Consider the following 22,135-nt stretch of genomic DNA (forward strand, 5'->3'; position numbering starts at 1 on the left):
CTGGTGAACGCCAGGTCAGTGAATGGGAAAACAACGGCTGTCCAGGACTTGATCCTGGATGAGTGTGCCGGCCTGGCCTGTATCACAGAGACCTGGTGGATGAAGCTGGGGGAGTTCATCTCTCTCAGCTCTGCCCACCAGGGTTCTCTGTCCAGCAGCAGGCAAGGCCTGGGGGGCAGGGAGGTGGAGTGGCAGTGGTCCATCGGGAACCCTATACGGCTTGGGTCCAGGTTAAATGAAAGACCATATTCTCCCTTATGAGCCTAACCGTGCTTTAAGATCTTCAGGGGAAGCCCTTCTTTCAGTCCCACCACCATCACAGGCACGCCTGGTGGGAACATGGGAGAGGGCCTTCTCGGTGGCTGCTCCAGTGCTCTGGAACTCTCTTCCCGGGGAAGCCAGGCTGGCTCCCTCCCTGATGGGCTTTAGGAGGCAGGCAAAGACTTCTTTGCTTCGGCAGGCCTTTGGGGAACGATCACGACCTCCGTCTGTGCCAAGGACTTTTAAAATTGTCATTTTAAATGTTTAAATGTTTTAATATTGGAATATGTTTAATATAGTGTTAACTTTTGTATATCTGCATTTAAAGGTTTTAAATGAATGATTTAAATTTTGTAATGCCGCCTTGAGGCCCAGCATTGGACAGAAAGCGGGATATAATTTATTGTTTTATACTGTATGTTTTTACCTGTACACTGCTCTGAGATCTTAATGATATAGGGCGGGATAGAAATGTTTTAAATAAATAAATAAATAAATAAATAAATAAATAAATAAATAAATAAAGGGTCTGCAGTGGGGGAAGGGGCATCAAAACTCTCTCTCTCTCTCTCTCTCTCACACACACACACTCACAACAGGCAGATGCCATAAGCCACTCTGAATCTAGCCCCAAATCCAAATACAATGCAGGGATATTTTAAAAACGCACGTGGCATACTAGGCACAAATTCAAAGAGGGCCCCCCTACTTACCGTGAAACAGCATGCGCTCGTTGTGATGGTTGTGGTTTTCTTCTGAGACTTCTTTCTGTCTATGACAGAATCTCTCCCTCAGCTTCTTATTTACAACCTTTTGAATCTATAAAAGAAAGCACTCACTGAAACACAGAATCAGCACACTCTTAAGAGGACATTTCCATGTAAGCTGTGTTTTTAAAGCGTACAAGGTTTTGCTGTAATGAATCTATACATCGTTTTACTACTACGCCAGGCACAGTCCAAGCAATGCTTTAGGGTTTGCTCTTCTTATTTTTGGTAACTTTGCCTCCTGTTGCTAAACCTCCAAGATGTACCTTACAAACAACGTTGACGACATGTCTCAGGGTCTATTCATGCGTAAATAAACAGTCCGAAGTAGCCACATCTATATTGTGAACTGTGAAAGCAATGGATTTAAATGCTTAAGTGAGCTTATAATAAATTTAAAAAATCCACACAAGAGTGGATCCGACACTGGTCATTCACTGACAGAATGGAACCCACTGGTGGAATGGATTTCCCCTCCCCTATGCACCCCCCCTGGAAGGTTGGGCGACCATCTGGAGCAGATTGGGGCACGCCTAGGGGAGGAAAGTATGGGAAGACTCATTGCACCAGAGGAAGTCTGCTCACGTAACACTGGATCCAAACCAAAGAATACTGCCTCGTTGCAAAATGTTTATCCTTTTCTATACCCTTATTTTCTAAATCATACATTTATCCAAAGGAGAAATGCTAGCAGATTAGCTACTACACAAATAGAACCCAAGAGATGAAATGAATCCATTCGCCTGCTTGCCTAGAACAAAACACGTCTGCCCCTTGGGACGAGAGGCGCAGGGCAACAATCATTGCTGGACCCGACAGGCTGCTGCGGTGTTCTTTCTAAACAGGAAAAACGGAGGGCCACTGGGCTGCTCTTCCAGTTCTCTGCCCTTGCAAGGCTGGTAGGGGCAGATGCAAAAAGCACTCTTCTGGAGCTGGCGGATGAGCACTATTAAACTGTCTTTTTCCAATTGTGAAGTGCCACAATTCACAACTGACACAGGTCAGAAGGAGCACTGGGTGCTTAGTATTATTATTATGAAGCTCCTGAACTAGAAGTATCCTAGCCTTGAGAATAAATGGCTACACCAGTGGTTCCCAAAGTGGGCGGTACTGCCCCCTTGGGTGCGGTGGGATTGCATAGGGGGGCGTTAAGAGGCAGGGGGGCGCTCGAGGTGGTCTTTTCTGTACCAGGAGTTTTGGTTACAGAAGGACATTTCGGATCGCTATCCTGCACTATGGAGAGTGGTTCAGGAGCTCCTGGTTGCATTTCCAACATCATATTTGGTGGGATGTGGTTTTAGTGTGGTCTGCCTAACTTCTCTCCAAGCAAAGAATCTGACTCCAGATTACTAAACGTGGTGATTTAAGACTCATGTTAAGTGACTTTAAACCAGACATTGGGAAACGGGTATCACTTCATCAAGCCCATCCATCACATTAAGAAGTTACAGAATAGTGAGGTATTCTGCCCTAGTTACTAAATGTGATATCTAATATTCTTGCTAAATGACTATCAGACTTTGAAAAGATGGTACCACTGGGTCAAGTTCATCAATTATGTTTAATTGAATAAACTAAAAAAATGTAATTGGATTTTGAATAAATATTCAATTAATTGTTACTGTTTTGAATTTTATTGTTATTATCTTCCTTAGTGGGTTGTTGAAAACCACTATTCTGAATAATGATTTTTATAGGGTAGGGTAGGGGGAACTGGGCAGGAGTTTGTGGAACCAAGGGGGCAGCGGTGACCTGAAAAAGTTTGGGAACCACTGGGCTACACTAACCGACCGACTAGTACACCTCCCCCCTCTTATCTTCCATCACCCCACAACAAGACTAAACTCCATTCGGATACAACAATAAACCAGGGTTCTAGAGAATCCTGGCTTATCACTTACAGCTCCCACACACTGCCCAGTCGTTCCTGCTTGGCTCCAGCAGCAAGTGGGAGTGGCCAAAGAAACCAGCAAAATTTGGCAACTGTTTTATAACTAGACTTATACCATCTTTGAAACTCACCCTGATGACGTTATACCTGTTGAAGATCCCCCCAGCATTACCACCGTCTCTGTGTTCCCTGATGGTACTCTGCATCTATAAAACAAGACAAATGGAATAGAATCAGATAGCCAGAATGTGAAACTTCAGAAACATTGCAAGCATCTTAATTTGGGTCTGTCCGGTGGGTCTGGCGTTTAGGCACAACTGAAGGATCTAGAAGCATTCAACGTAGTTCTAAGCCAAAACATAAAATACATAACCGTGCAAATTTACAAGATAGAAATCAACTTAAGCCTAGGGTATCTTTCATTTGTACTACGAGCATAGATATGGTCCCCTCTGTCAATGGGATTTCCTCCAATCCAAGGCTGATTTAAGTGTATGAAGGGGCAAACACTCCTACCCTACAATATTCTATCTCATGTGTGGCTTGGCTTGCCTGTGCTGGTGTACTTGGGTCCCTTAGGAAATAACTTCATGTCCTACGTTTTAACGGAGTTTAATACGGTCATTTTCAGTAGATTCTGGTAATTTGTAAACTAGATTACTAGTCACCGTATCTAGCAATCTGGTAAACAAGGTGGATTTCAGCTTTTTATCTGGTGTGGAAATATTCTAACAATTCTGATCCACCTGAGTCAGTCCCAAGTGTCTTTTCATAGATACATACATATATATATATATAATATTTACCTCTTCTTCCACAGATTGATGCTCTTTATCATCAGGAGCAAGGTCTATAAGAATAGTTCCCTGGCTGACACAGTGAAAAGTCAAATAAGGATTGGTGCCTGAAAAAAGAGAAAATACTCAAGAAATTACATCTGCATGCACACACATAAAAAGAGCAGAATAAATCGCACACCTCTGTTTTGATAGACTATTGCCAGTCGTAAGTATTAAATAACTGCAGTGTTCAAGAGCAGATCAAAGCAGGAGAGACTTAAAACTTCTTAATTGCAACATGATTTCTATTCTACTAGTAATTTATATTCTAAGTCTCTCAATTATTATTTTTTTGTCCACAGGTAGCTTCAGAGCCAATATCAGTGCAGATAATATACAGACTCCCTAATCATGGTTAATATTTATTTATTACACTTATATACCACCCCCATAGCCAGAGCTGGGTCTGTCTCAGAAATTGTGGCTCCTTGGGGTGAGGTTTGATAGCACAGGAAAATCTTCCCAAATTTGGGGTGGGTTATGTTAATTGGAAAGGACTGGTGGCATGTGGAACTCCCACATGGGGGCAGGAGTGTTTAGGGGAGGTAAATTAGGGGAAATGACTGTAGGTGCACCGATAAAACTGTCTTGCTCCATTTTAGTTTATAAAATATGTTTTTAATGTTCTTGTTCTTCTTTATTGCCTTCAAGCCCTTCAGGAGAAACTACTGCGCTGCAGCCTGAGGTTCGCAGGTGGAGAAGGAAGGCTATCAAAATGAAGTAAACCAAATACATTTTTCAAAGCCTGCTAACGTTTCACCTGTCATCACGTTCCCTGAGGCCCTTCCCGAAAGATTTCCGTAAATATAAAGAGGCGGCTCTCACTTTGTAGCTGAAACTCAGGTTGATTTTCAAGGCAGGATGCATTAACAGACTCACCTTGCTGCCCGCCTAGAAGTCTCTCTACGCCTTTTATTAACTTATGACGATGCCCGTAGGCATTGATGCCAATTTCTTTCAGCTCTTCATGCCCCATGTCCGCCAGCACATCCAAGGTAATCTGAATAGCACAGACACAACAGAAATAAGTAGGTATGTTACATTAGCCACCTTGAGCCTTGGTAAGACGGCATACAGATGCTTTAAATAAATTAATAGGTAGTTTGATGCATTCCTTCTCTGCCGTCCTTGTCTCCCCACACTGTCAACATTTAGACTGTTAGCTCCTCTGGGCTAACCTGTCTTTTTTCTTAAATACTGTGTAAATTGATAGCAACATGCCGCCATTACACTACTGTCCTTCAGAAGTGACCGGTTCTTTTTTTTTTTTATCCTATAGAAGTATTAACCCTGCCATTTAATTACTGTATTGATGAAATTTGCCTTTCTAAAACAAGCTGGTAAGAAACCACATTTCAGCATCAAAGATTATAGGAGAAAGCAGAAGGAATCAATATAGACAATAATTTGTTGTTTCATTTTTAAATTTTAGAATTCGGAGGGCCCTTTAAAATTTTAAGAACATAAGAACAGCCCTGATGCTGGATCAGACCAAGGGTCCATCTAGTCCAGCACTCTGTTCACACAGTGGCCAACCAGCCATCGGCCAGCGATGAACAAAGCAGGACGTGGTGCAACAGCACCCTCCCACCCATGTTCCCCAGCAACTGGTGCACACAGGCTTACTGACTTGAATACTGGAGATAGCACACTACCATCAAGGCTAGTAGCCATTGATAGCCTTCGCCTCCAGGAATTTATCCAACTCATTTTCTGAAAAGATGTGTGGACAAACAGCCAGAAAAGTGAGCCCAAGATAAGCCAAATATTACATGCAAATAGTAAGATGCTGGTCAGAAACATGAGCTGCCATTCAAGAATGCCCCTGAAGCTCTGCAACATAGATGAATCAGATTCACTGTTCTGTGGAGTGCAGTCCATGAAAGCTTATGCCATAATACATTTGTTAGTCTTTAAGCTGCAACAAGAGACTGTTGTTTTAGCACAGACAGTGATAAGTCCAACTACAAATAAATCTAAATTCTGCAATTTCCTAATTTGTACCACTTATTCCAAAAGAGGTTTTAGATTTAATAAAGGGCTCTCAAACATTAGGTATCCAGTCCTTGTAAGGCCTTTTTAGATTCCCTAATGCAGTCTCCCACACTCTGCCCAAACTTCAGGCTAGCATGGATGCGTTGATAGCCAATTCGTGTGAGGAAGGAATGTGTCCCAAGGTCACATCCAAGGCAAATGCATGCATGTATCTACAGTTTTCTATAATCATACCGTCATGAAGAATTTCAGCAGCGGGCCTTCTCTGTAGTGGCCCCCACCCTCTGGAAAACCCTCCCTCTTGCGGTTCAGGAGGCGGAAAATGTAACATCTTTTAAACGCCTCCTAAAAATGTATCTTTTTAGACAAGCCTTCCCTGGACGGTAACTTATTCTGGTTTTATGTGATTTTTGAAGTTTTAAGTTTTAATCTGGATTGCCGTATGATGGTTTTAGTTGTTAAACTGCCCAGAGAGCCTAGGCTATTGGGCCGTATAAATATGTAACAAATAAATAAATAAATAAATAAATAAATAAATAAATAAATATGTTTAAGAAAACAATACTTGAAGGACAGGGCTGCAGGGGGGGAAAAGATGTAATTTTTCGGATTTTAGTGTCTTAACTGAAAAGGAATGGATGGTTGCATGTTGAATTCTGATTGAGTTGACATTTCAGAGGATGGGGTGAAAAATTACGGATGAGCCTGTGGGTATCTCCTGGAGTTTGGCTCTCTATCTCTCCAATCAATTTGAGTTTCATGTCCCTGGCTTAGTGAGTAATTGTGGACTGCAGAATTGGGCATCAGAATTAGTTCGTTAAATTCTAGTTATAGTTCTCTGCACTAAATCAATGGCTGGAAGAAACACTGGACGTTCAAATTAGATGTCACATGGTTTTTGGTTTTGTTTTAATTTAAGAGTGATTCGTTTTTGTTTTTAAGTCAGGACTAAAACAAAAGTTATCACAGGGTTCTGTCTTGGGGCCAGTATTATTCAACATTTTTATTAATGTCTTGAATGATGGGATTGATGGGCTTTTTATCAAATTTGCAACACCCATGTTGACAGAATGAGACTGCAATCTGATCTGGACAGGTTGGAAGACTGGGCTGAGAGGAACAAGATGTCCTTTAACAGGGAGAAGTGCAAGGTATTACATTTAGGGAGGAAAAACGTAGGGTACACATACAAGATGGGGGATTCATGGTTTGGAAGCACTACGTCGGAGAATGATTTGGGTGTGCTTGTTGACAGCAATCTGAAATGAGTCAGCAGTGCCAGATAACCACAAGAAGGGCTAACGTAGTTCTGGGCTGCATTAGAAGAAGCATTGTATCTCAGACATGTGACGTCCTTAGTTCTCTCTACTCTAGTGAGACCACACATGGAGTACTGTGCACAATTCTGGGCATCACATCTCCAGAAGGACATCAACAGGTTAGAACAGGTTCATAGGAGGGTAACAAAGATGATACAGGGACTTGAGGACATGCCCTATGAAGACAGGTTGAAGGAACTTGGGATGTTCAGTCTGCAGAAAAGAAGACTGAGGGAAGACATGTTAGCAGTGTTCAGGTACATAAAAGGATGCCACAGGGAAGATGGTCAAGAACTATTTTCCAATGGCATAGTAATTAGGACCCGAAATAATGGTTAGACGTTACAGCTACCTGGATTCCGATTAAATATAAGGGGAAACTTCCTGACAGTAAGACCTGTACAACAGTGGAACGGTCTACCTACGGTTGTGGGTTCTCCATCTCTGGAGGTTTTTAAGAAGAGGCTGGACAGCCACCTCTCATGGATGGCTGAATTGGTTTTCCTGGATATTGCAGAAGGTTGGACAAGATAATCCTTTGGTCCCTTCCAGCTCCACAATTCTATGATTCTATGACTAAGTTAGGCAAGTTTCTCTGTGCCAGAATAACAGAAATGGTAGGGAGCAAAAAGTCAGAGCAGATTATTGTTCCTACCATAGAATCTCTCATCCTGTATTAAAGATTGAAAGAGTGTTTAAACTCCAACAATGTCAGCAAAATATAATGGGCTGGACCGATACTTGTTCTTCTGCTATCGGAAGGGATCCCCATTTGAAAAAGTGGTCAGGGCAGTTCTTTTAGGGGGCGTAAGGGGCTGCAGAGGGAAGGAGAAATTGGTGAAAATCACTACTCCACTCCATCCTCCAATGGAAGCAGACATCCACTGAGTACCTATCTGGATTGAATCCAATGGCTGGGATCCAAAGACCTGCTCATTTAGCTCTTCCTCATTTAATTTCCTTGGAAAGCAGACCCCCATACCTTATTACCATCTGCTTTTAATTGCTGTCTCAGTCTGGAAAACAATTTGTCACACAGTATATGAGGTTGCTGCTTAGCTAAAGCCCAAAGACCTCCCAGACACAGAAAACTAGCTGCATGGTTCTCAGATCCCGGCCTATGCATAAGACTGAAATACATAGAGAAATGCAACACTGAACTGAAGTGGTCTTACCTGTCCTGCCTCAAAGATACCCCAAAGTTTTTCCAGTCCTACCTGTTCTGTTTCAAAGATATCCCGAAGATGTTCCAGACCCAGACTTTTCAGGAACTGGCTGATGTTCATGTCAAGACCAACAACTATAATAAGAGACACGTATCATTATATTCTTCACAGGATGCATCCAGCACATACTAAACAATTATCAAATTTCAATTTCAATCTGTAACACTCTGATCTGATTTGCCTGATCAAAATAAGCCACCGTGGCTTATTTAAACAGTGTCGCATGTGGGGCACGATTTCCATAATCACTGCTTGGTGGTACACTTATCGGAGGGTTGTTTCCCTCTTCAACAAGCCATGCCGCCCGGGTTCAGACGACACAACAAGCTGTGCCCAGATGATGATTATGCATTTACGAATGTATTACTCTTCAAAGCAAAGATCACTGTAAAATATTTTTAAGGCTTTGGCTACATTTCCCTATACACCTTATACCAAATCAAATTTCTTATTCAGATGACAAGGAGCAGACACATATGCCTTTCATTATTTTAAAATCCAAAATCAGGAACTGATCGCTAATAAAAATGCAAGAAGAATAGCGATTTGAAAGGGAAGTTGTTTCCAGTAAATCCTTGGAATATGTAACTCCTTCAAATGTTGCAAATGTTACACTTGATCCACGACTTATAGTAGGGTGACCCTATGAAAAGGAGGACTGGGCTCCTGTATCTTTAACAGTTGCATAGAAAAGGGAATTTCAGCAGGTGTCATTTATATATATGGAGAACCTGGTGAAATTCCCTCTTCATCACAACAGTTAAAGCTGCAGGTGCCCTGCCCTCTTTTAAATCTGGTCACTCTAGCATAGCTCCTGCACCTTTAACTTTCAAACTGTTAAAGATACAGGAGCCCTGTCCTCCTTTTCCATATGGTCACCCTACTTAAAGGACATGACCAAACACACCTTTAAGGTTAACGTGAGAGAATACAGTACATAAGGAGCAATCCTATGCATCGTTTGCTCAGAAGTCAAGCCCCCACTATGTATTCAGGGGGTCTCCTGCCCAATAACTGTGTCTAGATTAGCAGTCTCGGTGTCTTCGCACAATCAGCAGAATTACCTTCTCCTTCTTTCCTCTCTGTTCCTGCTGCTCCATCCCCAGCATTGGATGTTCCTCCCACTGCAATTTCTGCCAGAGGTCCTGCAAGGTTATCTATGCTGCTGGCAGCAGACAGGCAGGATGGAGTTGATGCTGGTGAAATTATAGAGGCACTAACTACAGTAGCTTGAGGTTTAAAGCAAGTTGGCAAGGCCTCTGGGGGCATTGCATCAATCAGCAGGGCTCGGATATCGTCAGCCTGAAAACAAGAATATGAAGAAAATACCTTTTTTAAAAATTAAAAGCAGTAATTGTCTATTGAAGGCATACCTTAAAGAAATCATTTTGACTCTAATTTTAAAAATGAGATTGTTCTTTAAACTGGTATTTGCTTGTGAAAGCTTGGGACACCAGCCTTTGACAAGAAATTGAGACGTGTTCACTTTTTTGGAGATACTAAAAAAAGTCTAAAAAGGCATTTATTTGGTCTAAAAATCTTGCAATATGTGAATTCACATGTTCCCAAATGTTTCTCTATCAGCAAGTCTTTCGAGAAGAAAAACGTGCTTAAGTTACGTCCACATTCCAGATACAAATATTTGGTTTTTAAAGTTGAAGATAAAGTTCAAGTAACAAGATCAAACTCAAATTAAGGAGAGAAGCAATAATTAAGTAGCAGCCAAAGGCACATTAGACTGGCATCATGAATTTGCCAGGATGAAGTGATGGGGTTCACAATTTGTACAGGGTAATAAAGAGACTCCATAGTTCTGCCTTGACCTTGATGCCGAAGAAGATAGATATGACAGTCAAATGCGGTGCAATTAATTTGGACTGGTGAGATCTAGGTTTGAAACTCAGTGAGTGATATTGGAGGAGTCACACACTTTGTAAACCGTCCAGAGACCTTCAGCTATGACACGGTATATAAATGCAATAAATAATAATAATAATAATAATCGTAACTGAGACAAGTAACCACTTCTCGCTCCATCCAACAAGCTTATTTCCCAAACTTGAACGGGTGTATCTGAGATTCACCAGATCAAGAGAGAATGCAAGAGCTTTGCAGGACAGACCCCACTAAGCGATAAGATTGCAAATCTTTACCAAGTGTTTTGGGCTTCAAGAATTACTGTATGGGTAGTGGTCCCTGAAATGTCTTTCAAGCCAGGTAGCACAAATATGATATCAAAGAATACATTTTTATTGCTTAAGCAGTCTAAGGGAATAACAAGCTTTAGCTAAGATGAGGCAGATCACAAACATTCTTAAATACACACAAGTTATAATCATTAAAAGTACAATGAAGATAGTAGCAAGCATATTGCTAACATAGTAAAACCTAGGTTCCTCCGAATCTAACAGTCAATAACAAATGTTCATATTTACCTAAATGGAAGGCATGGTGGGTGAAGCCAGCCTAAGCACGAATGGCGTGTTTCTTGTTTTCCCAGGATCTGTCTCCCAAACTGATCAAACCTTGGCCTTTTATAACCCTCATAAATGCCAATTACTGCACTCTTCGTTTCGGGCCTGGTCGCTACAGATTTACATATGCCACCATTCCCATTTTTCTCAATGCAGAGGCCACCAGTGGGGGAGGAAGCAGCAGCCAGGCACCTCTCCATCGTTCCTGGGTCCAGTTCCAGCTGAGAGCCCCCTCCCTCCTGCTACCAACTGTCTTTGGAGAGGCCACCAGTGGGGGAGGAAGCAGCAGCCAGGCACCTCTCCATCGTGCCTGGGTCCAGTTCTAGCTGAGAGCCCCCTCCCTCCTGCTGCCAACTGTCAAACTTTGAAACTAAGAATGTAGTGCCTGAATTTGCTTTTCTTTCCCCCCTCCTCCTCCCTCCCAACCCCTTTTCCTTTTGTGTCATGTCTTTTAGATTGTAAGCCTGTGGGCAGGGACTGTCAAGAAATATTTTCATAAGCCACCGTGAGAGCCTTTTTTGGCTGAATGGCAGCATAAAAACACTTAAATAAATCTATATATATAAAAGCCCAGACTGCTCCTCCAAGCCAGTTATAGTTTTTGCCCTCTGGCGCCATCTAGGGACATTCCTCAGAACTGTGTCCTTCTAGGGAAGTTCCAAGAAATAGTTTTTGCCCTCTGGCGCCATCTAGTGATGTTTCTCGGAACTGCGGCCTTCTATGGAAGTTCCAAGTTCCGAAGAAAGAAATAGTTTTGTCTCATGAGAGTAAATTTGATAGAAGGATGGGAAAGAACAGGGGAAGTTGGTTCAAAATTTTAAAGAAGTGTATACCAAAAATATTGCATTCAAAGACGTGCTAACAAAATAAATACACCTGTCGTATGACAGGCTTTTTTGCTAGTAAATAAATAAAAATGTAACCAGGTCTGCCACTGATACCAGTAATACCCAGACGAAGGTATCCCTGCTCATTTAAGCTACATGCTGCTTCCAGCACTTGACCGACCCATTCATGGTAGCCTCCCTCCGTTTCCAAGAATATATTCCATTATTCATCGTTATCTCACATCACATACATACAGAACTAGTCACACCTACCAGATACAACAAATTCTTATCAATTCTACTCATAGAATCATAGAATAGTAGAGTTGGAAGGGGCCTACAAGGCCATCGAGTCCAACCCCCTGCTCAATGCAGGAATCCACCCGAAAGCATCCCTGACAGATGGCTGTCCAGTACAATGCATGTACCGCTACAGATTTACATATGCCATCCTAAGTTCTTTGGAACAAGGTCAGGATATGCATGTGGCTCAGTAAACAAATGTGGCATCACGCTAGTTAGGGAACTGGAATATGGAAATAATTGCTGCTACTTTTCAAAAGGAAACTTACTGTAGCCAGATCCAAAGGCGTTTGGCCTTCTTGGTTCTTCATTGTTGGGTCTGCTCCATGAGCCAGAAGAAGAGCGCAGAGCTGAGTCCTTCCTTTTTGTGCTGCTTCATGCAATGGTGTAAATGCCCATTTATCTGTAGCATTTACACAGGTATTGTACTTAATCAGCAAAGCTGCTATATCCACATGCTGGGGGGGAAATTTTAAAAAAGAGAGAGAATATGATAGCAAAAGTTCCCAATACAGGAAGCACAGAAGCAACCATTCACAAACTATCCGTTATGCATTTAGAACTTCCACACGTGGACGGATGTATTCAGTTCTAGCAATGAATTAATCTGTACATATACGTGCACAAAGCAGGACTATATTAGCCAGTTCACGCAAAGTTCACTACAACTCCAGATTGGGGGGCCCTGCAGTTTTTCAACAGCCTGTGAGTGCATGTACTTGTCTGATTCCATCTTTCTATGTAGAAATTGAAAAGGGCTGGCTTATAGATTGCAATTTAGAAAGGGTGTGGAGAAGTCTTGGAACCCCTCACCGACATTTGAGCAACTTGGGCCTAATCTACACCAAGCAGGATATTGCACTATGAAAGCGGTATGAAAGCAGTACATAAAAGGCAGGAGCCACACGACTGCTTTATAGCGGTATTGAAGTGCATGCACAACTGTTGGGGCCCATTGACACAGACCATATTCCGCTTTCATAGCACTATATCCTGCTTGGTGTGGCTCCTGCTTTTTATATGCCACTTTCATACCACTATATCCTGCTTGGTGAAGATTAGTCCTTGGTCCTGGGTTTCACTACAGTCCACAGGAGAATGCAGATGGTTATTTACAGTATGGTAACTTAACATGGTGTTTCATGTCAGCCCTTTAAAAAATAGTCATCTGTATTGTTTTGGCAAGTAGTGACAAGAATCTTACCTTTCCCTTCCTTTCCAGATTTCTGATTAGCTGCAAAAGTGTGTTAGAGTCACTAGCTTACCAAATGGTTACACGCATGCAGTGAAGAGTTCACAGTTGGTAAATGGTCTATTCATCCTATTTTAGTGGACAATCCTGGAAAAACCATTTTAGGTTTTCCATTTGACAGCACTCCAACTTACAAGGAAAACTGCAGTAATTAAAAGTTACCTACTTCGGCAAACTTTTGCAGATTAGTGCTCTTAAGATGATTTTATGCAGCCTTCTTTGTTGTTTGAGTTGTATGAATTGATGATTTATTGTTATTTTTTATTATTCTGTATTATTCTGTATTGTTTTATGCTTGCTGTTGTAAGCTGCACTGGTTTTTCTATTCTATAGGAAGGTAGGATACAAGTCTTGAAAAATACATACATTAATAAATAATGCTTACCCCATAGGATGCTGCATTATGTAGCGGAATTAATCCTCCTTTGTCTTGAGCATTGACATCAGCGCCATGCTCTAGAAGATATTCAGCAACTTCCAAATTATTGTAACCAGCTATATGAAGAAAAACAACAGAAAACTCAGCAGTTTAAGAAAATCACCTGCATTTTTCATAATCTCTTGATTCCTGCTGAATTCATTTTATGATGCTTTAGATAGCTTGGACTGTTTCTAAAGCAATTTGCGGTGAATAAATTATATGACTGTGTGATGCAGAAATCCTGACAACCCACTTACCAGCAAGATGTAGCGGGGTGGAGTTTCGTCCTTGGGTATCTCGACAATTTATGTTTTCTGGAGAGCACAGTTTCTGAACTCGTGCCAGGCAGCCCTTTTTGGCGGCATCCAGCAGGGCAGCATCACCTCGTAGAAGATCCTGTATATCCGTGTCTCCCTCTTTCACTAAGTCTAGAGGTGTGTTGCCATCTCTGTTCTTTTTAGTTGGATCTGCTCCATGCTGCAAACAACAGGTCTATTGTTTACTAGAGGAAATTAAATGCAGGCTAGCTGAGGTTCTCTCTTCTGCTCACTCCAGGCCTCCAAAGCAGAATAGTAGAGGCTGTTTATGTTTTAATATTTTTTTAGCACCATCAACATACATGGCACTTTACACAGAGTAAAATAAGTAGGAAAAAAAAGATAGGTCCTGACTCCAAGGAGCTCACAATCTAAATTTAGATACTGAGGACATGAAGGGACACTATGCTAAAATCCAGTTACACAACAGTACCTGACTTTAAGCAGACTTCATTCCATTGCTGTCCCTCCCACAAGCTTCCCAAAGGACAGAAGTGCACTAAGGGAATCACATGCATGTCTGAAAGTATGGGCCACAATCCATCTAGTTGCAGGGACTAAAATCCCATTGAAATTAAAGGAACTCAAGTGCAACTAAGCCTGTGCTGGACAGTGGCCATGGGGTTCATGAGATACACTGCATGATTAAATTACCACAAAGACACCATGGACTTCCTTAGAGAGGGGGATATCAATACAGGAAAAAGGGGAGACATCTTTGCATAGCTTTGGACTGGTATAATTTGGAATTGTACACTGACCTCCTGCAAAAGTGATGTGACCAAGATATGTTCCTTAGAAATAACAAAGTATGGGTTTTGTATACGTAGATTCTATACACAGAACCTATGTATACAAGAGCCATATCTTGTTATTGCTCACAAGGACTAGCTACAGAAGACACAGGCTACTTTGAGGGCTACTTGCAAATATTATTTTAAAAATTGCCAACAATGTAAAACTGTGAACCATTATGAGTATTTAGGCAGAAAGGCGATATATAAACAACTTAAGAAGAATAACAGAACAAATAAGCAATGATATATTCTTTCTTTTTTTAAAAAAAAACACAATTCAAGAAGGATGCAGACAAGCTGGAGCGTGTTCAGAGGAGGGCAACCAGGATGATCAGGGGTCTGGAAACAAAGCCCTATGAAGAGAGACTGAAAGAACTGGGCATGTTTAGCCTGGAGAAGAGAAGATTGAGGGGAGACATGCTAGCACTCTTCAAATACTTCAAAGGTTGTCACACAGAGGAGGGCCAGGATCTCTTCTTGATCCTCCCAGAGTGCAGGACACGGAATAACAGGCTCAAGTTAAAGGAAGCCAGATTCCGGCTGGACATCAGGAAAAACTTCCTGACTGTTAGAGCAGTACGACAATGGAATCAGTTCCCTAGGGAGGTTGTGGGCTCTCCCACACTAGAGGCCTTCAAGAGGCAGCTGGACAACCATCTATCAGGGATGCTTTAGGGTGGATTCCTGCATTGAGCAGGGGGTTGGACTCGATGGCCTTGTAGGCCCCTTCCAACTCTATGATTCTATGATTCTATGAAAGGTGCTTGTGATTTTTCAAAGAAACATATCGTTCAGAACTGGATGCGGACAGCAGCAGCCTCACCTTATTACCCCAAGGAGTTTTCTTGATAATTTGGTGGAGAGGGACAATCCCCCCCCCCCGCCTCCCATTACACCACTTTCCCCTGCAAAAATAGTTCCCGAACAGATGGGGTTCATAATGAACTCTCAAGTCTGCTCTTCAACAGGCTGTAGGAGTAGCAGAAAGAGGTCAGCGAGATCTAGGGATACAAGTTGAACCGAGCAGGGTGGGTCATTACTGTCCCCGCTCTCCATATCAGGGAAGAGAATATGGAACTACTGTTCGTGCCTTGCTTATTTGTTCCCCAGAAGCATCTCCATGGCCTCTGTTAGAAACAAAACAGGGGCGAAAACTTTGTTCTGATCATCTCATATTCACGTGAACAATATAACATTGATGTGGAGCATCCAGCAAACTTCTTGGACAGCGTTCAAATAGATTCCCTCAAAATTTTCCTATCTGGCTGGAAGACAAGTGACTGGTAACGTTGACTGTCCTGATTCACCTGTCTTGGAACTTCTCAGCTTTGCTTCAAGTAGCCATGCTCAGAAATTACACATGCTCAACTGAATATATGAAAGCACATTGCCACAAGAGGTAATTTTTGAGCTTTTGTGGACTCTGGGGCAAATTTGACCCAATGATTATTTTTCTGCAAATCAACCCAGCAGTTTCCTCTAAGCCCAGAGTCAAATCTATATAACTCCCAAAAGTTTGTCTTCACAACGGTACAATTTGAGTAATGCATAAAGCAGCAACCACAGGACTTTTACTGTACTGCCACAGTACTAAAAGCAGGGGGGCGGGGCGGGAGAGGGGAAATAGCCAACTTTAGAAATTCATTCCCCAGCCTCCCTGGTCACAAATAGGTTTACTTCTGACAATTAATCCTAACTGTTGCAGCTAATATTCAACAGATTAGAATCCAATTATAAGTAAAGTTCAGATTATTCTTTTCAGGTGTCCATTGCACACTACACATGCGAAACTCTTGCTTTTAGTTGTAAAGGTATGTCAGTTTGCAATCTCAAGCAGGCCACAGTGTCTTCCATATAATTAATTATATTATTAATATTATTTACAGTTACTTATTTATTATTAATGATAGCTCTGGTGCTATCAAAGGTTCACAGAAATGCTGCATATGGTACCATGCACCACAGCTAGGCAAAAGCAAAGTTACAGAAGAAAATTCTAAAAATCTACATACCTTTAGAAGGAGCTTGCAGATTTCATATTTTCCCTTTGCTGCTGCTTCATGTAGTGGCGTAAACTTCCACAGATCTGCGACATTGACAGAAGCTCCATGTCTCACCAATAACTCTGCCACTTCATAGTGTCCGTACGAACAGGCATTATGCAGGGGTACTAAGCCACTAATTAAACAGAGAAACAAATCATAAACTGTAAAAAATTAAAGTTATCCTTCAAGATAATTGGTATTCTCTTTTTCCACAATGACATCTATCTTTCTTTCTTTTCCTTTTTTAAAATTGTATTATTTAACAACACATAATAAATCATATACATACATAACAATAACATTCCTCTTCATTTCTTAGCTGTACATTCTACTTCTTGAACTAACTCACATTAATAAGTGCCCCCCACCCTCGGGATCTTATTCTAGTTTCCAAAATTGCTTTGAGTCTTCTGGAGGTGTTCTTCCTCTTCCTTTTGACAATACATGTTCTAGGAACAATTTCCATATCTCTTCAAAATCATTGTTTTTTGTTATTCCCCTTCTAAATCTAATATTACATGTTAATTTATCATTTATAGCAATATCCCATATTTCTTTATACCAATCTTCTATATCACAATCTCCTTGAACCTTCCAATTTCTGGATATCATTAACCTTGTAGCTGTTAACAGGTTCATTATTAATTCTTTTTCCATCTGGTTACATTTAAGATTTCTATACATTGATAACAATGCTACACTTGGTGTTTCTTCTAAATCCATTCCAGTTATTTCATTTATCTCTTTATACACCATTTCCCATAATTTTTGTACAAGTTCACAATTCCACCACATATGTATATACGTTCCTTTCTCCTGACATCCTCTCCAACAAAGTACTTAGTTCTCTTTATTTATTAAGTTTAATTTTATTGGAGTTAGATACCACCTCCAAACTATCTTATAATAATTTTCTTTTATCCTTACAGACATATTTTTAACACTCTTTGTTTCCATATCCTCCCCCAGTCCTGTTGCTCCATTTTCTCCTTCAAATCTGTTTCCCATACCATCCTAACAGAATCTTCTCGAGTTTCCATTTCCAATAATATCTTATATATTTCGCTCATTAATCCTTTTATCAATTTATTTTCTTCTTTGTCTTTCTCTTCTTGTAAGATCAAATCCTCCAATTTGGTGTTCTTTCTGCAATCTCTATTATCCTTTAGCCATTTTTTTGCTCCATTGCTCCATTTGGATACCATGATATATTTCCCCCTTTTAATTTTTCTTTTATCTAACTATCTTTCTAACAACTGATAGAACTTGAAGCCTTAAAAATTATAAGCATTAAATTAGTAGCCAATTCTAAGGAGTAATCTAAAGAAGAGATACAACTAAGAACTGTAACCTTATGCAGTAATTACTACATAAATGCTGCCTGGCAACAAAAGGTGGTCTTATTTTTCTGCCCCAGAGTATCTGCTAAATCTCCACTGGAGCTATTCTAGGTGGCGAATGAGTTATTAAACCTAAGTCCAGCTTATGGGAAGAAGGAAAGAAGCCATTCCATCCACACATAAAACAGTTAACTGGGGAGTCCCACTTACCCTTTATCCTTTGCGTGCACATCTGCTCCATGGTGAAGCAAGTACTCCACTACTGATACTCGGTTATAGCCTGCAGCGAAGTGCAGTGGGGTCGAATGGCGCCCCTCCAAATCCCTGCAGTTCACATTTTGGGGACTGCAAAGTTGCTGTGGGGAAAATGCAGAAGAAAAACAGAGTGTAAAGAAACACACAACAGAAAATGTCTTACATTTTCATGCAGTCACCACCTACCCTAAGTGTAAAAATGAGCGAGGACGATGCTTCATGACACTCAAGACTATTTTTAGTCTCAATTCTTCATTTAAATGTTAAATCACTAAGTGGTTCTCTTGCAATAGAGAACACCAAAATAATGCATATAGGTAAATATTCTAAATTTCCATGAAGGAAGATACTCAAACCCAGATGTCAATAGCTCTTAGTATTCACCGTGGTTGAGAGGATTCAAAATGAAACAGGACCAGGAAAACTATGTTTTAATCCTAGTCCTACAATAATTTGCTGCTTGAGCATGTGTACGTGGATAACTGTTCTGTTTAAAGACCTGAATTGATGTAGTACAGCCTATGCATTGATCTGGTTTGCATGATCACTGCAGCCAACCATGGCTTATTTAACCATACAACAGACTGTGGGTTATTAATATATCCGGTCACTACGTTCAACATCTAAGGTCCTCCTCCGGGTGCCTACTCCAAGAGAGGCTCGGAGTGTGGCAACAAGGGACAGGGCCTTTTTGGTGGTGGCCCCCAGACTATGGAATGATCTCCCTGACGAGGCTCGCCTGGCACCAACGCTATCTTTCCGGCGCCAAGTTAAGACTTTCCTCTTTGCCCAGGCACATGGCGGCACATCTTAATCACCCACATGTTTAGTTTTTAACGGTTTTTAATGCTTTATGTGTGTATGTTCTGTGTTTTAGAATGTTAAATTTTGTATACTCGTTTTTATCTTAATTTTAGAATTTCTGTAAACCGCCCAGAGAGCCCTGGCTATGAGAGTGGTATATAAGTGCAATAAATAAATAAATAAATAAATAAATAAATAAAATTATTTGAGGATTGTTTAACCCTCAAAAATTCTGGCTGCCCAGGTTTGGATGACACCACAAATCATAGCAACCCAAATCATAGCAACCCAACTCAAGGTTGTATATTCAAAATGGCTATCAGCACACTGTAACCAACTGTAGCTTAAATATCTTTTAAATTGCCACAGGAATCTTTAGTATTCTTCCTACCACAGACCAATGCAACAGCACTTCCGAAATTTCTTACCATGTTTTATTTGTGAGAATGCATTTAAACTTATTATTTTGAGTTGAAGACTTTTTGTTTGCTGACAATGGGCTGGTTTGCATGATCACCACATCTCAACGTGGCTTAAATAAATAATTAGTCTGTTGTAGGAAGAAAACTAAAGTTTCCTGTGTCAATTTTAAAAATAACTGTGTTTGTGGCACAAGTTTTGCCACAATAAGACCATTGGTGAATGTTATTTTTAGAAATGAAACCAATTCCAATAATATGAGTTTCATTATAAACCACAGATATTACCCCTGTCTAGTTGTACCCGTTACTAAAAAGAATAATCTGTAATACAGTTCCAACTGCAATACAATTGCAATTATAATCAGTTTAGTCCCACTGCTTCCAAAACAATCAAATGTTTTGTGAACCGCCCAGATTTTGTGAACCGCCCAGAGAGCTCCGGCTATTGGGCGGTATAGAAATGTAATAAATAAATAAATAATAAATAAATGTATCTGCTCATTATCCAGATGTGTAATGGAATACACCCAAAGCAGATTCATCACACAATACTTTCCCTCTTTCTAGGCAAATAGGACTAGTCATGAAAACAATGTACAACGCACAACAGAAGTTATTTGCTCCAACGTACCTTCACAGTTTCCAAGTCTCCAGCTTTAGAGGCTTCCAACAATCTATAATCCACATCAGATGTGTGTACCGGGGTGCTCTCTACATGACAGACAAGAAACGTTTAAGTTGGGGGGAAATATTGTTCTCTCTCAAGATAGGAATGCCCCTGCCCCTACCGGTAGTGCAGCATAGTGACTAAGATGGAGCTACAAGTCAGTACATTCCAGGTTCAAATCTCACCTCTCCTATGAGCAAACTGGATGGTCTTAGATAAGCTATTATCTGCCATTACATTATATTATCAAGCCATGACAGAAATCATAGTTTTTCATGCTGTGTTCATCTTATTGGATATGAAAAAGTAAAAGCAACATCCTCCACTTACTTATAAAAATGCAATTCTTGAAAACATGGTCTATCCTTACCTATGGAACAGGACAATAACTTTATGAAACAGGTTTGAGAGCAGGCAGTAGGACGCAGCTGCCTATTCCTGTCTAAAAAAATTAATTCATCTTGCTTCTTATGAGTGAAAGATCAAGACAGAAGTGTTTTCTCTTTAAGAAGGGGTGGGGTGAATTGCCACGGTTCTTTCTCCTCACTGAGAGAGAGATTTGGTCATTCACTAATTGTATGCAGCCAGATCAGTTTCCTCCTGACCTACATTACTGTTACTGGCAGTGACTGGGGTGATGTGAGGCTCACTGGTGCTTCTCAGTATATCTGCCTGCTCTGTATCCTCCTTCCTGTAAGGCATTCTCAATTGTTAATGAATGAAGAGGTAGCAGGCAGGCAGACCAGTGCTCTTGGACGGCCTGCCGGATTCCCAAATATGGGCCTAATCAGGTCCTCCAGAGCCAATCAGGAATGACCCAGGGATTCATTCGTGAACAGGGCAGTCTTTCAGGGCACCCACAGCCAATCGGTATATCTGGTGTATTTTTGTTATTCTTCCTGTGCATGCTGGGCTATCGAGAAAGACTGGACCATCAAGTGAGTCTACGGCGGCTGCCAGACAATAGATTACTTCTTTGATTTGTGAGTTTAAAGGGAATAGAAATAGGGCTGTGTGCATGTGTGTGTGTGTGTGTGTGTGTGTGTGTGTGTGTGTGTGTGTGTGTGTGTGAGAGAGAGAGAGAGAGAGAGAGAGAGAGAGAGAGAGAGAGAGAGAGAGAGACATACACATGGAGCTCCTTGCTATTTTTAAAGTTTTAATTATATATATTAAAAGCTAGAGGCCTGGGGCATGTAAGAGAGCATGGGGAAGGGGGTCCCTGGAGCTCCCAACTCCTTCCTGTTTTCCACCATATATATAATATATATATGCACATTTTCATTCTCTCTCTAATTTTTCTGTTTTTTAACCTAGTGGGCTTTCCCTGCAGCCTCCAATGCCTTGCTATTCCTCTTACACACACACACACACACACACACACACACACACACACACACACACACACACTTTTGCCTACTGCTAGCTGCCCTTCCCTCCTCCCCACCAGCCCCAATAGACACCAGATAGGCTGAAACGTTGCTGAAGAAAGAAGCTGAGATCCATAAGTCGACTCCTACTTTTATTCTTGATATTGTATCCCGCCTTATTATTAAGGTGGTTAAGGGTAAGCGGAAGATAGAAACTAGTGGCAGTGGCACCCCAACTTTAGCACACCTGTCCCACTACATTTAATGCTCACAGACATATAAAGTCATACTTTGAAAGTCAGATATGTGGTAGATTAAGAATATTTTTCAAATGTCCATGTTTCTCTTGGTTGTTTGGCAGATGTTCTCAAGCAAGAGGTTTCAACTGCTTTTAACTACCGCACGTGGCACAGGTGGGCAGAAGTTGCTCAATTTTGCATTCTTTTGCTTTTGGGCTCAAATTATCCCAGTTTTATGGCTGCTCTTAACCCAAGTGACCTTCGCTCCCACAATCATCAAAACAAGCTCTGAGATATTCACCCAACT

At 41.1% G+C, this 22,135-nt stretch overlaps 1 protein-coding gene across 1 annotated transcript in view; it reads right to left on the reverse strand.

The window, feature by feature from the left end:
• The window catches only part of TNKS (tankyrase), a 110,286-nt gene that overhangs the window by 12,990 nt on the left and 75,161 nt on the right, over positions 1-22,135 (reverse strand). The window contains exons 13-24 of the mRNA XM_063128440.1: positions 20,187-20,266; positions 18,285-18,430; positions 16,702-16,867; positions 13,833-14,052; positions 13,540-13,649; positions 12,172-12,360; positions 9,363-9,600; positions 8,290-8,372; positions 4,638-4,758; positions 3,726-3,823; positions 3,051-3,125; positions 975-1,080 (exon numbers count right to left, since the gene is read on the reverse strand). Coding sequence (XP_062984510.1) covers positions 975-1,080; positions 3,051-3,125; positions 3,726-3,823; positions 4,638-4,758; positions 8,290-8,372; positions 9,363-9,600; positions 12,172-12,360; positions 13,540-13,649; positions 13,833-14,052; positions 16,702-16,867; positions 18,285-18,430; positions 20,187-20,266 — 1,632 coding nt within the window. The remainder of the gene's footprint in view (positions 1-974; positions 1,081-3,050; positions 3,126-3,725; positions 3,824-4,637; positions 4,759-8,289; positions 8,373-9,362; positions 9,601-12,171; positions 12,361-13,539; positions 13,650-13,832; positions 14,053-16,701; positions 16,868-18,284; positions 18,431-20,186; positions 20,267-22,135) is intronic.

The sequence above is a fragment of the Elgaria multicarinata genome, chromosome 6 (genome assembly GCF_023053635.1).
Source record: "Elgaria multicarinata webbii isolate HBS135686 ecotype San Diego chromosome 6, rElgMul1.1.pri, whole genome shotgun sequence".
NCBI lineage: Eukaryota > Metazoa > Chordata > Lepidosauria > Squamata > Anguidae > Elgaria > Elgaria multicarinata.